General features: G+C 44.7%; 1 protein-coding gene across 2 annotated transcripts in view; it reads left to right on the forward strand.

Annotated features, from left to right (window-relative positions):
• Positions 1 to 18,495, forward strand: part of CAMK1D (calcium/calmodulin dependent protein kinase ID) — a 410,392-nt gene that overhangs the window by 357,053 nt on the left and 34,844 nt on the right. For both annotated transcript variants that reach the window (XM_058532428.1, XM_058532429.1), the window contains exon 6: positions 17,646 to 17,721. In XM_058532428.1, coding sequence (XP_058388411.1) covers positions 17,646 to 17,721 — 76 coding nt within the window. The remainder of the gene's footprint in view (positions 1 to 17,645; positions 17,722 to 18,495) is intronic.

Consider the following 18,495-nt stretch of genomic DNA (forward strand, 5'->3'; position numbering starts at 1 on the left):
CCTAAGTGGGAAGAGGTCTGGGGAGAGGGTACAGGCTAGGAATTCTGAGAGCAGGGGTAAAAATGAGAATGGAAAAGGCTTTTGGAAGATGGAGGCTGAATTATCATGCAAACCATGATGGCCTTTCTGTTTTTTTCTTTTTGCTGAGGAAGATTAGCCCTGAGCTGACATCTGTTGCCAATCTTCCTCGTTTTTCTCTTGAGGAAGATTAGTCCTGAGCTAACATCAGTGCCAGTCTTCCTCTATTTTGTATGTGGGTCACTGCCACAGCATGGCTGACGAGTAGTGCAGGTCCGTGCCCGGGATCAAAACCCACGAACCTGGGCCGCTGAAGCAGAGCACGCCAAACTTAACCACTATGCCATGGGGCCGGCCCCGGATGGCCTTTCTTAATAACAGTAAGACTGCCCTGAAAGAAAGGAGGTGATGTTATAGGAGCAGTGTCATTCCTGTTTGGTTTTAGGTACAATCACGTGACCTTCCCAGGCAGGCTGAGGAAAGCAGGCCTCAAACTAAATGGGCAGGGGTCCCAGAGCATTGTGGGAAACTCCAAATGACCTTTGAGGCTCTTCACAGCCCTTCAAATTCTTACATAATAGTGGGTGTTATGTCACAGCTGTTTCCTTTTTAAAAGAACTCAGAGGAGAAAAGAGCGGGCTGAGGGGAATGGAGAATAACATGAGGAAAAGGGAAGGAAGCAACAGAGATTTAGAAGGAGATGATGTTGTAAATGTGGCAGGGGAGGAGAAGGAGTGGTCAGTGCTGCTTAGCTCCTGACGGTCACAGCAGGGATTGTGTCCCTGGATTATGTGTATGCACTAGATGGAAAAGGAGAGATGGTTCTGCTCATGTTGAAGAGGCCAGCGCAGGCCCTGATGGAGATTCATGGCACAGGAAGCAATCTCTGTTCTAGGAGAGTAAAGTGTGCTTGCAAAAAGAGCCTGGACCCCGTCGGGGCACTTGGAGTCATGGCTGTGGTGTGAGATCCACGTGTAAACGCATGTGTATGCCCGGGAGGTGGGGGTGGTGGGTGGAAATGTGAGTGTATGCGGTGTGTATGCAGGATTTCTCCAGCTCAGTCCAAGCCATCAGGCATGCGGCAAATAAAAATGAATGAGACAAGCTCGTTCTCATTTCTCTGAAAAGATGGGGAGGAAAGAAGCCCGTTCCAGCCATGGTGAATCATAGACCTTAGAAAACGAAAAGGCCTGTGAGGTCATGGTGTCCAGTCTCCTTGCCAGCATGGCCTTGCTCTCTTCAGCAGTCTGGTGCCCGGGCCACCCCGGGCTGAGAAGCTGCCCAGGGTGCTGTGGCCTGCCCGGCGTCCCCCTTCAGGAAGTCGGCTCTCGGGCTACAGTTTAATGTTCTGACAAAAAAATGTCCATATTTACATATGCATCACACTGTTCTCATATTTGGCTCTGATGTTGGAAAGTTCTAGCACCCTATAAATTGATTTTTGCCTCTTTGCGTCTTGGCAGAGCCCGCGGAATGGCAGTTTCTCTGGGTTTCTAAGTGGCTGCGGTCAGAGTGGTCTGGTTCTGTTTAGCTGTGAGACATGGATGAGTCTGGGAGCTGGGAGGGATGTGTAGATGGGGCCCTTGCTCTCGCTACACTGAATGGCGGGAAGTGGAGCCATTGGGTAGTTCTCTTGTCAGATACCGCGTTTGAGTGGGGAGAGGGAAGGGGAGGACTGTGGGAATATAGCAATTCTGTTTGTTCATATTTATGGAGCTCTGAGACTCCTGGGAGACCTTTTAGAGCAAGGAAGGGGCCACACTGGGGAGCTCGTGTCCACTTAGACATACCTCAGACAGTGAGCAGCTGAGCTTGGGCTGTTTCCTCCCCTACAGTCTGCATGGCAAGCTCCTATTCAGCCATCAAAGCCCAGCTTACCTTACCCCATTTGACTGCGTTCCCAACACCCATCATCTCCTTTGTCATCCTAGTTCTCTTTCTAACCGTTTTCTCACCATGGCTCTGATCACATTGTATCAGAGTCCATATTTATCTGTGTCTCTCCCCCATTGCACTGTGGATTTTTCTAGAGCAGGGACTATCTTATTCATCTTTGCACAGATGCTTACTGAATTGGATAAAAACCCAAGGTTCATGAAAATTAGCAATTTTTTCTTGCTCTCCTCCCCTTCCATTCATTCAGCGTGCATTTATTGAATTCCTATTATGTGCTGTGCACAGTGGTTTGGTGTTAGCGATACAAATATGAATAAGACAGAGTCTCTGACCTCAAAATGTTCACGGTATTGAGAGAGACAGAGGGCAAACAGGTGCATTGAATAATGTATGGTAAGTGTTACATTATTCATCCATTCAAGAATTATTTATTTAGTGCCTACCATCTGTTCTAGGCACCGGGGATGCGTCAGTAGAAAGAAAAGAGAAACAGATAAAATCCCCCACTCTTTGGTACTTACATTTGAGTGGGAAAGAGACAGACTATAAGCAAACAGCTAAGCATATTAATTAGTATCTTAGATGGCGATAAATACTATGCAGAAAAATCAAGTGGGAAAGAGAAAGGAAGGGTGTGTGTATGGAGGGGATTGCAATTTTAAATATAGTGATGAGGGCAGTCCTCACTAAGAAGGTGACCATGGGGTAAAGGTTTGACAGAGTGAAGGAGCTGGCCATGCTGTTATTTGAAGGAGAAGCATTACAAGGAGGTGCAAAGACCCTGAGGCAGGAGTATGGGGGTGGAGGAGGGAGCAGCAGGAGCGAGGAGAACAATGGAAGATAACGTCAGAGAAGTAACAGGTGGGGCCTGTGCAGACCAGGACTTATAAGTCATTGTCAAGACTCTGGTTTCTACTCAGGGTGGCGGGAAGCCATTGGAGGGTTCTGAGGTGAGGCATGGCATGATCTGACTTTTACCAGGATTCCTCTAGGAGACAGGCTAGGATAGGGGTAGATGGCAGGGGGAGGGCCAGGGTGGAAGCAAGGAGACCAGTTGGCATTATCCAAGTGAGAAATGACGGAGGCTGGGCCAGGTTGGCAGACTGGAAGTGGTAAGAAGCTGTCAGATTCCAGATGTAATTTGAAGGTAGTATCATCAAGATTTTCTGAAAAATTGAGAGAGAAATTGAGGATAATTCCAAGGTTTTTTGACCTGAGCACCTGGAAGGGTGCTAGTGCCTTTAAGGGGGATGTAAAAGCTTGTGGGAGGAGCATGTTGCAGAAATATTACCAGGAGTTCGGGTTTTGATTTATCAAAGTTTGCAAGGTCAAGGAGGCAGTTGAAATACGAGTCTGGAGCTCTGGAGGGAGATCCAGTCTGGAAATATAGACAGTTGATTCTCGTTAATCCACGGTAGTCATGTTATAGAATGTTTCTGGCAACCCTGAATTAGTGAATGCTGAACCACTGCTCCCAGGAGAAATATAGTGTTGGGTTCCTGCAAACCTCTGCTCACAGCATTTTCATCAACTGATTGACACATACCTTTATTTTATGTGTATTTCTGTTCAAAGACACCTTATTTAATATTGTTGCTTCATTAACACTGAACTCACAGCCAACAGCACTATAGCTCATGCCTAAATGATATTTATCCAAGGCACACGTTTTCTCCGTAAGGCACATCCCAGCCTTCTTGTGCTTAGGAACACTAGACAGCACTTCAGCAGTGACCCTTGGAGGCCCTTTTAAACTGTGAAATCAACAAATGCACAAAAATATGAAAAACCCGGCACTAACTAGACCACCTGGCACTAACTAGACCATGAAGACAATACTTGTTGACAGTGTGAGAGCTGAAACAAGTGAGCAGAGCATCATCACTTTGTTTGACCTCAGCTGAGAACGTGTGCTTCAGGCGACTCGAAGTTTTGGCCTCTCTGCACACGTCCACAAATGACCACAAAAGCATCGCAAGTATTGATTTGGGGGTTACAAATACATCGTAGTGAGTAGACAGATTCGCAAATGCGGAATCCGCGAGTGATGAGGATGGACTGTATTAGGGAGCTGTTAGCCTCCGGATGCATTTTAAAGCCATGAACCTGGATGAGATTGCCAGGGGGTGGGTGTAGATGTGGGAGAGGAAAAGTCCCAGGGCTGGTTCCTGGGGACTCGGGAGGATGAGGAGGCAGCCACAGAGGAGACTGAGAAGGGGCAGCGGGTGAAATGGGAGGAGAACCAGGGGAATGTGGGGTCTGGAAGTCCTTCAAGGAGGAGAGAGTATCATGTGTCAGTTGTTGCTGCAAAGTCAAGTGAGATGAAGACTAAGTGAATGTTGATTACTGGTTTGGGGGACCTTAAATTATGAATTAATTGAATAATTAGTTAACTAAGTCTGTGGGAGCCTGGCAGTCAGAGTAATGCTGGGAAGAAGGGGAAAGAAGTCTTTAATAATTTTTTAATAATTTTTATTTATTTATTTTTTCCCCCAAAGCCCCAGTAGATAGTTGTATGTCATAGTTGCACATCCTTCTAGTTGCTGTATGTGGGACGCGGCCTCAGCATGGCCGGAGAAGCGGTGTGTCGGTGCGCGCCCGGGATCCAAACCCGGGCCACCAGCAGCGGAGCGCGTGCACTTAACCGCTAAGCCACGGGGCCGGCCCAAGAAGTCTTTATAAGAGGACCCTAGTGTGCTGTCAACCGTGGGACTGGACACAGCCACCTCCACCTGCCCCCCAGCAGTGCCTTATCTCTGCAACATTGGGACACTATTTGGGGTCTTGGACAAAGAAGCCACAGCCTCATTCCTGCTGGGCAGTTTTTGATTTGAACAGGACAGAGCCCACCCCATTTGGCATCTGTAAGAGAGAAGAGAGAGAAGGCTGTTTCTCTCTCCGATTCTGGGGCCACACTGTCCCATGAGCCCAAGCCAGGAGCAGACGTTGCTGTGTGCTTTCAGCCTGGTACAGGTGTGGTCTTTGGATTTAGGAAAAAAACGTCTGAGTGCAGGATGAGGTAAAGCTTCCTTCCTCCCCCAGGGCAACATGCAACTTTAGTTCAGACTCTTTATAGGTAGAAGTGTTGGTTTCAATTTGTGAGCCGCTGTTGTGTTGTTGTTATTGTTGTTTATTATTGTCTAAATGACTATTCAGTTGAATAGTTAACTTGCCAACATCAAGATTATTACTTCCATTTAAATGAGCTCTCTGATAATGAAGAAATAATGAAAAAAGTGCCACTTATCCCAAGTCTCCCCAAGCACACGGTGCTTTAAGAGAAGGCAAAGGATCTGAGCACTTTGAACTTCACCCTTTACCCTTAGCAGCTGCCCGAGTCTTACACACTTTTGTAAGGAACCGTGGCCCTTGCAGAGTCACGTCACTGATGGCAGGAGATTGCGGGCATCTCTCCGTCCACGTGTGTTGATTTCTCACTGCAGTCACCTCAGAGGGCTGGATCCATATAAGGTAGCATGTTTCCAATAGGAAGTAACTGACATGTTTCAGAAGCAACAGCACAAATACACGTGACAGAGGGATCAGCAGGGGCTGGAAGGACCAGGGAAAAACTCGTGGAAGAGGTGGGATTTGAAGGAAGGCAGAACTTGGGCCAAGATGAGAAGAGTTACAGATGTGGGCAAGCAAGAGAAGGAAGGCCCAGAGTCCTGAACTTATAGGACCTGGGAGAAATGAGCAGACTCACTTGGTTTGGAGAGAGGGCCTGCATAAATAAGTACTTGGAGGTAATTTAGGAGAAATGCTGGGGCCATCTGGTGGAAATTGGCTCCTCGAGGTAATGTGGTGACCATCAATATGGTATTGACCTGGACTGGGAATCCATTTAAGTCGGATATAACATTCCTCTTGGTGTTGCCAATAAGAAACTTAGTAAAATTACTTATGTCACCTGCTCTGCTGCATTAATTAAAACATACAAAGGGGCTCTCTTGAATCGTTGAATATTAACGGTAAGTCACAGAAAGGACCCATTTCAATCATGTAATTAATAAGAAACTCAAGATGACGCATCTACTCTTATTTGGTAGAGGAAAGCCTGTTGTTTTATTTCTGGATATTGCTATTTGCACACTGGTGTGACTTCTCCAATTCTCTGGGTCTAGTTCTCCTAGTTAGAGAAAGAAAATGAAACTATTTTATAAGAACTTCAAACCTTTGTCTATAGATGAAGTACACAGAGGAAGCCAAGCATGTGCTCTTCTTACTAGCAAGTGGTTCGGGAATCCTAAACTTCACTTTAGAAAAAGCCAGAAGGCTGGGGTGGAGGAAACTTGAACTGCTTTGTGATGTTTTTGAGCAAATGAGATTTTTTTTTTTATTGAGCCTTATGAGTGATGATCCGTCACTTTGCAATATTTCATTTGGAGTGCACACTGGCAACCACACTCTTTCATTATTGGATGTTACTCAAAAATAGGAAGGAGCATTTACATCTGGTCCATCATTTTGTTTATAAGCAGAACTACATCATGGTTCTTAAGATGGTGGCTAATTGTTATGTTACTGAAGCTGTGGGGAAGGAGTCATTCCCATTTCCTCCCATAATTTAGTTGTAGTGTTGCTTGCACAGACATTACAGAAGTCTTTGGTCTAGCTCTGGCTTCATTTGCCTAAAATAGTTGAAACAAGTTTCCTTGTGTTCTTTTCTAAATGGAGATGGAGAACAGTTGGTCAACATTCTCGGCATATTTTTTTCATGCAGTTAGAGAAATGCTCTTAATTCATGGGATCATTGCATTTTTAGAGCTCAATGTGGGACTTGAGGTTATGGTGAGATCTTGGAAACCAGTGGTTCCAGCCAGCGCCGTGGTGGGATGAGGACCTCTGTTCTCCAAGCCACCCAACCCGTGGTTGGTGGCAGTCTCGCAGTGGGACTTGGATGAAAGTATCCTGTAGATCTCTGCCATTGATTAAATATGAGGGAGGCCTGAGTCCTTCACTTAAACTCTTGGGTTCTTAGTTTCTTTTATGTAAAATAGGCTCGCCAGACTAATTGACCGCCATGATTTTCTGGTTCTACCACATGTATTTCTATAGACATGTGACTTAGTATCCTTGAAGCATATAAATATCCATATGTCAAGGGTATTGACTGTCATTTTTCCCGTCTTCACTCAGAACAGATAAGAAAAAGTTGGATTAAATTGACATCACCCATTTCTGCCCTCTTCAGCAACCTAAGTCATGTGGTGCCTCTCATCTTTCCTCTTAGGTCATCTTTTCCCAACCGTTTAATCCTCACTCTTCCTGTGGTCGTTTTCCCCCACAGAGCTTGACTTTTATTTGTTGTTCACTTAAATATCATATTTTAGTACAAGGCTATAAGCATTACATCATTGCTCTCATCCTCTCAGACAGTTAGTGTTGAAACAGGATTTTATATAACTGATAAACTATCATACAGGGCTCAGACGAGTAGGCGGAGGATCCAGATGAGAATGTTCTCTTTCCTTCTCTCTCAGCAGCTACTCAGTGACAATCAGCAGCAAGCATTTCATCACACCAGGTGCTGTAACCAGACCCCATTTGTTAGAACAGGGCCCCCTAAGTGGGGAGACTTGTAGGGCCTGCTCCTTTATTAGCCTTGACCCTGTGACACAGACAGGGACAAAAGCTTGTTATCAGAATGTGGGCAAAGTAAACCCAGCTCTCTCTTGGGGGAGCCCCCAGGCCACATGTCCAGTCCCGCTAAATCACTCTTAGCACTGTAAAGTGCTTCTCATCCTTCTAGAATTTCTTAATGGCTCCTCTGCAATATTTTGTAACTTACTCTTTTTTCCTGTCTTTTAATGATTAAAAACCAAAACATTGGAATGACTATAACTGTCTTCTTAAATTTGAAGTGTAGCTTCTTGTTGGATTTCAGAAGAAAGGATGGGCTTCGGTGCAAAGTGCCTATCCCATTGTGGTCACAAACTGGTTTGGGTGGAGGCTGACTCTCGGAACAACCTACAAGGAACACACCGCCAGATTACTTGTTGCCACATTGCTCTGAAATGCCTTTCAGAACATTTTCCTTCCTCCGTCCCACTGAATTCCAGGGCTCTCCCACATTTTGAAACCCCAGCTGCCCTCCCATTTTCCACTCCCTTCCCATTCCTTAGCCTCGTCCTCCACCCACCAGCCACATTTTGGCTTTGGTAGCATTTGAATAGTAATCCAGCTCAGATTAGAATGGTGATTATAAACCAGGATGGTGCTTTAATGGGGACTTTTCATGCCTGTGGTAAAATTCAAGAGGCTACTAGGAAAATGAGAGTGAGCAGCTCTTTCAAGATGCATTTTTAGTAAATTACAATGCTGAGAGAAGGATAAGAAAGAGCAAAGGAACCTATACCAGCAGAAAGAGAGTGGAGCTGTCCCAAGAATCTTCTACTCCTCTTAACTTCTGAGACTTTGGGTTGAAGACAAACCACAGGCAAGGAATGATCCTGTATTTCAGCTGTATTTTTATTTGCCAACAATCCAGATGGCAATACTCTAAACTTAGGTGAAGCAACACCTGTTGAAGAGGCTCACAGTGAAGTTTTTTCTTTTTTAATACCCCTGCTGCTGAAAATTCTACTACTGACAGGAAGCAGGTCTGACTAACTACATTCAATATCACTTCCTTGTTGTAATGAGATTCTTACTGAGGCCAAATTCGCCTCTGAAATTTATGCCTGCATTTTATTTGCCTTGATCTTTAGAATATTGTTTACCATCTCTGAACAGCCCACTGCTGGGTAGAAATGTCATCTCTCTCTCCCACTGTTTAAAAGAAATCCTTCCCGCCACCTCTCTGACACACAGTGTCACTAACTATTTGGAACCATATTGCAGTTGATTTAAGACACTTACTCATCCACCAGCAAGGGAACTGTGTTCATCCTCAGCACCTGTGGAAATTCCTCAAGGATAGGAAGACTAGAATCCAAGTGTCTAGCCCTGGACCAGAATCCCTCATGATATTCCTTAAAATGGTGGGTCACATGCAGCTCTTCAGTTGAGCTCAAATTCTTTTCCTCAAAGGCCTAACCCCAGGACAAAGTGGCAGGTGCCCTGCTGGGCAGGAAACTGAGGCATAGAAAGATAATGAATTTTCTGAGATACGCTGGCACAGAGCCCACCTGTGATTCTGTCCTCTGATTCGATGCTGGATCTGAGGTGACAGAGATGATCGTGGCCCTCTACGTGTACAATCTAATCCTTTTTAAAGCATTCTCATAGAAATTCACTCTCCCATGAGACCACCCTACTTCTCTGCTGGGCTCCTTCCTGTAATTTCTCTGTCACATTGCCTAGCTTGTCTAGCAGAGTAGAACTTGAATCCAGTTCCTCTGATCCCCAGGCCCTCTGATCTCCTTTCATGAGCCACTTGGGAAAAGCCATGATATTCCAAGAAATCTTCACTACCTTTGACCATGACTGACTATTGTCTCTTAGGGCTGTTTCCTCCCCACTGTCACATGCAGGAAGTTCAAGCCAAATGCTTTTCTCCTTGGCCCCCTCAGGGAGGTGAGGCCAGCTAGCAAGAGAACAGATGAATCTTAGACTGAGCCGTAGGCCGGAAAGTCGCCTGTCTGCCAGCCTCTCCTTGCTGACATCATAGGAGATGTGGCAGGTTGGATGTTTCAAACGCGTTTTCAAAAACAGAAGCTGGTTCAAAGACAGGGAGAGCTGCTGCTAATCTTAGTGTCTGGTCAGCTGTATCTCAGCAGGTAGGGGAGATGGCAGGAGCTTGAGTTTTACACAAAGAATTGGGGAAAAAGTTAGGATATACCTATTTTTATAAGCAGTCTTCTGGAACAATTTTTTTCTAACTCCTCTTGAAAAAAGAATTATAACTGGGGCCAATGAAAGCAAGGATTGGTTCGAGCTGGGCATTGCACCCTTGTAGCTACTTAAAGGATGGGAGAGAGCTCAAGGTGACGGAGAGGGTAATCTTGATGACGCCAGGCCTGGAGAGTGGGGATGGGGGAAGGCAGAGGGCCAGGGAGAGACAATGTGAAAGAAGTACATCTCTCTTCTCTCAATAAATGCAGAGCTATGAAGATGCCACACACACCAGCGTTCCTCATAGAATCTCTCATAATATGACAAATTATCCTCGTTTCTGTAGCGCTGTCTGACAGCAATGATGGACAGGCCGTTCCTGGGTTGCAGTGTCTATATGGGTGCCTGGACCCTGTGGGGACGATGTAAATGTGTTAGTGATTAAGGGAGCAAAAGGATCAATAATTCAATGAGCAAAAGGATCAATAATTCAATGAACAAAGGAACCAAGTGGATGGGAGGTTTGTACAGGGGGTTCGTAAGGCTCCGTCCAACTCTAAGATTCAAGTTCTCGTAACCTGCCCTTCCATCGCATGTGGGCCCAGCTCAGTCCTGACTTCTGAAGCTTTTAATCAAAAGGATGGAGGGGCCTGCCTGGTGGTCTAGTGGTTAAGTTCGCACGCTCCGTTGCGGTGGCCCAGGGTTCGCAGGTTGGGATCCCGGGCGTGGACCTACGCACAGCTTACCAAGCCGTGCTGTGGCAGGAGTCCCACATGTAAAGTAGAGGAACGTGGTCACAGATGTTAGTCAGGGCTAATCTTCCTCACACACACACAAAAAGGATGGAAATCTTCATTTATAAATCATCTCCATTATGTTAAGCTAAAATCAAGGGGAAGTACCAAATGATATCAAGGATCCGTCCAGCCTTAATCCTGGAAAATAATAAAACCTACATTCTGTTTTTCCTCCAATGGTTCTCCCAACTCTTCATCCTTATATGATAACTACTACTAGTTATATCCATAACTTTTTATGTGCTTATTATTTCCTTTAAGCCTCACAACAATCCTAAAAGTTGGGCTCTGTTAATGTTCCCATTTTACAGATGAACAAAATGGAGGCTTGGAAAGAGTAAATGACTTGCCCATGTCCACACATACAGTAAGTGGTGGATCCTAGGTTTCTTGCACTAAAAAGTCAATGTGCCTGACTATTTAAAACTTCTTAAATCCAGACAAGTAAAGTTGTTTTAAGTGAAAACAACCTAAATCCAGGCCATCATTTCACTACCTCTCATTTAATTATGAAATGATCCTTCATACCTTTCCCCCTCGTTCAGCTTTATACCCATTACTTGATCCTTAGAATACAACGTGAAGGCATATTCTTATACCACTAGCCACAGCGATTTCTTCCCCCTCCATATCTTTCCCTTTCTTTCTGTTTGCACCTTCTCCATCATTTGACTATTGGAGGTAATATATTCTTTCCCTGGATATTTTCAGAGTTTTATTTGGAGTAAATTCAGTATTTCCAGAGTTTTATTTAGACTAAGTTAAACTTGAAAATCAATAACACCTCTCCCATCTTGCCACAATCTTGTCTGTCTTGGCCTGATCGTTGTCCTTAGGAAGGCAGCTGAGGCTGGCATTACTGCTGTGGCTTGGGTCTCCACTCAATGCCCAGAGTAACAGGCATGCCATGGGGGCAGAGACCAGGTCTGCCTTCCTCACCCCATAAAGCCAGTTCCTGAAAGGGGACCCAACCCATTTAATGATTGAATAAAAGGAGAAACACCACCTAGGTCCCGTTGTTCTGGACCATTAACTTTCATTTTCTGGCATCAAGGGATGCTCCTCCCACCCCAGGCTGGCCCGTCCTGATTGTGTCCCTGTCGTTCATGCACTGGAAGGGGTTATCCTTGAAGTACTGAGAGCAGTGGCACTCAAACATCCATAGAGGAGAACAAATCGCCTTGAACGTGAACTTGGTAACAGGGTGAGATCTTCTCAGTCTCTTCTCAGCAGAAACTGCTTCAGCACACCCCTGAGAGCACAGGAAAAAGGAAAATTCTTTTCCTACTTTATAGGAGCCTGAAGATTGATTGCCGTGGCCCCCACCCCCATCCCCATCCATTATCCCAACAAGGCAGACGCTCTTCTCATTTCCAGTTACACTGGGTTAAGCCTTTTTCTTGTCTCTCTTTCAGTAAGGAAAATGGGCAATTTAATTGTTTTAAAAACAAGATGAAAGGTTTCTGAAGTTTTTTTTTCTTTTTGAAATCTCTGGAGTTCTTCCCTTGACCAAGATCCTTGCTCTAAATCAATATAAAACAGCTTGGTTTATGGAAGATGTTTCCCACCAAGTGGAATTTTCCACAGTGGGTTGGTAGTGAGTCTCACAGCAGTAAATTCAATTATTTTAAATTTTGGACCTACGTTTCACTAAGGAACATGAGTTAAGCCTGGGACTCAGAAGGAGGCCCACATCTGTCCATGGATGTCTCCAGCAGCTCGTGGGATGCTCTGCTGAGGCTGCATGGTTTACATGGAGATTAACTTCTATTTACTGGTATAAACTGAACAAGCCAATGGGATACTGTTTCTATCAGGAATAGCCAAGAAAACTGAATTAGTAACCCCCAAGATCTGACCAGGAAAGGAGTTCTGAAAGATCATTTAACAGAGGATCTTTTCTCTCCTTTAGCCCTAAAACTAGTATTTCTGAAATCCCTTTGAGAAAAGCTTTTAAAAGGAGAGCAGCATGAAAAACAGCCATATGCAGAGAATTAGGGATAATTCTGCCTCTTTTACCCCCAAAATTCATGTCAGAAATCATTTGCTGGGCCGGCCCCGTGGCTTAGCGGTTAAGTGCACGCGCTCCGCTACTGGCGGCCCGGGTTCAGATCCCGGGTGCGCACCGACGCACCGCTTGTCCGGCCATGCTGAGGCCGTGTCCCACATACAGCAACTAGAAGGATGTGCAACTATGACATACAACTATCTACTGGGGCTTTGGGGGGAAAAAAAAAAAGAGGATTGGCAAAGATGTTAGCTCAGAGCCGGTCTTCCTCAGCAAAAAAAAAGAGGAGGATTAGCATGGATGTTAGCTCAGCGCTGATCTTCCTCACAAAAAAATTAAAAAAAAATAAAAAAAGAAAAGAAAAGAAATCATTTGCTAAGGACAGGTATTTCTCAATTGATCTTACTTGTACCTAGTATGGGTAGTTCCCAATCAACAGTTGCTTGCATTCCAAAATTTGTTGCTCTCTCTCTTTTTATTCTTTTTTTCCTGTACCTACTCACCAGAAATATTTGAGGGAGCTAAGTTTATTTGTAAATCAGTTGTACGGAGTTTGGAAAAAGTTTTCTTATAGAAGTAATGGTGTGTGTGTTGAGTAGGTTGGGTTCAGTTGAATAATCTTTTGTTGATCAACCAAAACATACTAAGCCCTGAAAATACAGACTAGCAAGATGTCCTTGTTCTCCAGCAGCATGAAGTTTTGTAATTGACACTGTGATTCGCACAGCAGTGAAGGGATGTGTAAGGTACAGTAGGTGCATACAGGAGGCTAGTGTGTTATAGGCTTTTGGTGAGTGGATCTGGGAGCACAACTGCTATGCCCAACATGTTACTCAGTTAGAGCTCCCCCCACCCCAGCCCTACTCTCTACACCTCTAAAAGGATGGCTTCGTCCAAGCCTAAGGGACAATCAGAAGGTTGGACCTATGGCCTATCTTGCATACGTCCTTTTCAGCACCTCCAGGTGGATGGGTCTCTCTACTGCCACCGATGGCCACCGACAGCCCCCAGGGACTGTGCCTTGAAATGCACTTGAGGAATGCGTGTGCCCTCTCCACTTGAATAGATTTTCCTTCTGGCATAGCTGTGCCAGGAGACTAAGCCCTTTCTTGCTTTGCCTGGGGGCTGATGGCATCACAAACAAGCCACATCGCCTTTTAATGACTGCTCCCTTTGTCAATAGCTCCAATTAAGTTATTTCAATTCAAAGCCTCCCTCTATTAGGTGGGGGGGTGGCAAGAGTCGTTGCCAACCTCCTCCTACACAGGAATTGTGCTGGGTACAATTAGGAGAGAAAATTATTTCTCCTTGATTAAGAAGTTCTTCGGCATCTGCAGGCAGCGTTGGGGAGAGATGGAGTTGTGATGGCTCAGAGAACGCTTATCACTTTGCAAGGCTCTGGATGGACTGTGCTCTGGGCCTCCTCAGCCTGGAAGCTCATTTGTCGTCTGAAAGTTCTTAAAATTGGATGCTGCGACATTTTAGAATTGCAGCAGAATTCTTGCCAACGGTATAAGATTGATAACACAATACGAGGAAGTTTGGCTGGTTCTCAAAGTGAAAACTGGTCTCTAAAAAGATCAGAGTGAGAAGTGGACTTTCCCAGGGCTACACCACAGCTAAAAGGGATCAAGAAAATGGCAGGGAGTGGACCCCAAACCAGGTGAATTCAACAGGTTGGCGAAACAACACAGAAGGAGAGCAGGAGAGAGACTCTCCCAGCTGATTTAAGGGGTTCATCATGGTTTGGTCCCCATATCAAATTCTCAGGAGGGCTTTGAATATTGCCTGAGAATTTATTTTTTTCAAGAATTACTATGAGATGAAAAGTGATGTGGGTAGGCTTGTGCAAACAATGTCCCAGAGAACATTTGGTTCCAAGACTCACATCACAAGTGAAATTAGAATGTGGGCCATTAGTGTGGGTGCCATTCTACAATTTTTAAAATATTTTAAGTTGGTGAGAATATTATTTCCAAATCCCTTTGGTTTGTCTTTTTTATCATTACATTACACTTCCATTTCACCCTCTGCATTTGTTTCAAGTGCAATTAAGAACCTCACCAGAAGGCAAATGATTCACCTGCCTCCAATTGGTTAAAAAATGTTTATATTTTGTTGTTGTTGATACAACCCAGATAAGACACACCATCAAAAGGAACAAAAAATGTTTGGCACAAGAACATAGACTTCCACCCCCAATATTGTTATCCTGGCATTTACTTTTGTTAATGATTTAGAACTTTTCCCCTAACATCCATGCTACTGACCCAAACCAGAAATATTTTTTTTTTAAATCATATTATTGGCATTATAACATTTACCATTTAAAATCTCATATTTAATAAATGATACAAGTGTCATCTATGGGTTCAAGAATCTAAACGTCTCAAGTAACATCCAAACTCCAAGTTGCATAAAAATCAGCCACTTGGTTTTCAAGTCTTTGCGGTCCCTTGCACAATTCTCCAAAACCTTGGCGAATTTGCCAGACTGAAGGTGACGTGCTTGGTGGACCAGTGCCCCTGGGTGTGCAGATTTCTGGAGAGAAACCGCGTTCTTTATTCTTTGGGTTACTGAACAATGGATGGGGGCCAGGACCTTCCTCTTTCTAACAGAAGATGATGAGGAGGAGGCTATTCTTTTAAAGAATCCTCCCTCCCACATCCACAGTGCTGGAGAACTGTGAGGATGGAGAGCTGACGAGAACACAGAGTATTCGCCCTTCCCGGGAGCAAAACCTGCTTTGCAGGGGGACCCGTGTCTTCCTCCCCCTCTATACTTTGTGGCTCAAGGGATGGGCCCAGTCTTTGCTCAGAAACTATGGAATCAGCTGTCAAAGGTGCTGACAGCTTCCTTCCTCGTGTGTCTGTCCCCATGTCGCACCTGGTACGTGACATGAGTTTGTGCTCTAAATCCTGTGCTGACCTCCCAGTGCCTCTGTGCCACTGTTTGACATCTGGTTCCGGGGAGTGGCTGCTCAAGGCTGGCTCTCTGTCTCCCGAAAGAGCCCTGCAGACTCCGTGACACAGAAGGCAGGGCCTCTGGCCCCCAGCTTGGCTCTGTGCTCATGACATCTGCTGTCAGCTCTGCCAGGAGATGAAGCTGGGTCAGACGTTGCTCTGCGAGCCTTCTGTGCCTCTTTTGAACTTTCCATCAGGCCACAAGGATGGCCCCGGAGGCTCAGAAATAAGTTCCTTGCAGATGCAGCCACGTCCCACCATCTGCGCCTGTGCGGCCACTCAGATCAGAACTTCGGCTCAGAGAAAGCGTACCTCCTAAATCATCAAGACATCGACTGTGGTAAATGGCTCCCTTCTGTCAGTTGCCATAATATAAGAGTCGGAGAAATATGCTCTTAGCAGTTATGAGGAAAAGGAAGTATTGACACAGCCAGCTCCTCATCATCCAAGGGCCGCTTCTCGAATTTGAGAGTTTTATAGTTCTGTCAGTGCTACTACACTGAGGGTGAACATAGCAAGGAAAGGATGTACAAATTTATTTATTTTGCTCTTGTTAAAAAAAATAAAGTCTGATTGGAAGTTTGGAGGAATTGGGGCTGAAACCTAAAATTAGATTTGGGGGTGATCTGTGGATTGTATTTTTTACCACCGTATCCAGAAGCATTCAACAACAGTTTGTATACTTCCCTGTTCTTGCTCAGGAAGATTTATCTTCAATAGAATGAAAGAGAAGATTTCCATGTTAGTTTTTCTGCAAAGGGACTTTTCTTACAGACTGAAGAAACTCTCTCCTTCACCATCAGTATATTCCAGTGGAAAGAGCCAAACAAGGGTGAGATTGACCTGGGTTCACATCCCATCTGGCCCATATCTCCTGGGTGGCCTCAGAAAAGGACCTCATGGGAGGCTCATTTTCCTTATCTGTCAGGTGCAGATAAGGGTAATTGTCAGAGTTGTTGAAAGGATTACAGTAGAAACCTTTATGAATGACTAGCATAAGACCCAGATCATGGCAGGCACTTAATTCGGGTTAGGTCCTTCTGCAAGGAGGTTGCTGTAGAGACCACTTTCCAGCTGGGTCACTTTGGGCAAGTCCCTTGACCTCTCAGTCCCTCTGCGCCCTCACCTGTAACTTGGTAATAATGATGGTAATGATAATTCAGCTCTTCCCCCCGCGGACTATTGGGGTAAGTGAGTTAATGCATCCCAAACCCGTGGACCACACAATTCAACATAGAACAAGTGCCTTGTGAGCTATAGCTATTTTTAGTTTCTCTGCTTCTTAATTTTTCTGGAATGTTTATGCTGTGACACCTCAATCAGATATATTTGGGTAAAAAGGAGATTTTGCTTGAGAAGAAGATTTCCTGTCTTTTCTTGTATTTATTTACTCTCTGCACAAATATGTATGGCAAGCACTGCTGGTTGCCAGACACTGGGTGGGCATCCAACACTGAGCGGTAGCCTCAGGGCCAGGGACAGGAAGTGTGGGAATAGAACAAAATGAGCCCAAACCCCCCGGGATGGATGAGTCTTGATGAATAGTGGATTAGAACCACGGAAGTGAGATGAAATAGGATTTTTCCTGTTTCCCAGATGAGAAGATGAAATGACAGATAACCCACCCAAAACCTTAGCGAGTGAATGAAGAGCAGGCCTTATGCAGGATTCCCAAAGACCAGATTTTAGGTCTAACCTCTACGTGATTGCAAGCTCCGTGAAGGCAGAGAGAGGGGGCTTCACCTTCCTATCCCCACAGCACCTAGAAAGGCCCTACACAGGGGCCAGAAATGCTTCCTTGAATTAATTTGAGGTGAATCACACCCCAGGCCCCAAACTGAGTCTTTCTCTGACTCAGTTTGGTCTGAGTTATGGTGCTTGATGCAGCACTGACATGAAATAGCCACCTAGTAGGTATTGGTTGATTGGTTGATTAATTGGATTTGATTGATAATCTCCAGTTACACACACAGACACATACACACACACACAAATACACACGCCCTCATTTTTTTCAAGTTAGGAAAGCCAACAAATACAACAGGTCATATATCTCTACTCAATTTTTAGAATCACGAAAGTTCAGCCTGAGTAGCACACAGAAAAAGAAAAAAAAAACCTAAAAAATGTCTTATGTCTTAGGCATTTAAATGGTCAGGCTTGTGTCTCTCCTTTGTCATTTCACAGCTCCTGAGGTCCTTGCCCAGAAACCTTACAGCAAGGCTGTTGACTGCTGGTCCATCGGGGTGATTGCCTATATCTTGTAAGTATCGCTTGCTGCCTTGGCTTCTTTTTCCCTTTTTTTTATTGTGGAGAAATATACACAACACAAAATTCACCATTGTAACCATTTTTAAGGGTACAGTTCGGCAGTATTGAGTACCTTCATGTTGTTGTGCAACCATCACCACCATCCATCTCCAGAACTCATTTCATCTTCCCAAACTGAAACTCTGTCTCCATTAAACACTAACTCCCCATTCCTCCCTCCCCCAGCCCCTGGCAACCACCGTTCTACTTTCTCTCTCTATCAATTTGACAACTCTAGGTACCGCATGTAAGTGGAATCATACAGTATTTGTCTTTTTGTATCTGGCTTATTTCCCTTAGCATAATGTCCTCAAGGTTTGTCCATGTTGTAGCATGTGTCAGAATTTCATTCTTTTTTAAGGCTGAATAATATTCCATTGTATGTATATGCTACATTTTGTTTATCCATGCATCCATCAATGGACACTTGGGTGGCTTCCACTTTTGCCTATTGTGAGTGATGCTGCTATGAACATAGGTGTACAAATGTCTGTTCAAGTCCTGCTTTCAATGCTTTGGGGAGTATACCCAGAAGTGGAATTGCTGGATCATATGGTAATTCTATGTTTAACTTTCTGAGGAACCTCCATACTGTTTTCCAAAGCAGCACCACCATTTTACAGTGTCAACAGCAATGCACAAAGATTCCAGTTCCTCCACATCCTTGCTTGTTATTTTCCATTTTTTGGTAACAGCCATCCTAATAGGTGTGAAGTGGTATCTCATT

The sequence above is a fragment of the Diceros bicornis genome, chromosome 36, assembly GCF_020826845.1.
Source record: "Diceros bicornis minor isolate mBicDic1 chromosome 36, mDicBic1.mat.cur, whole genome shotgun sequence".
Taxonomy (NCBI): domain Eukaryota; kingdom Metazoa; phylum Chordata; class Mammalia; order Perissodactyla; family Rhinocerotidae; genus Diceros; species Diceros bicornis.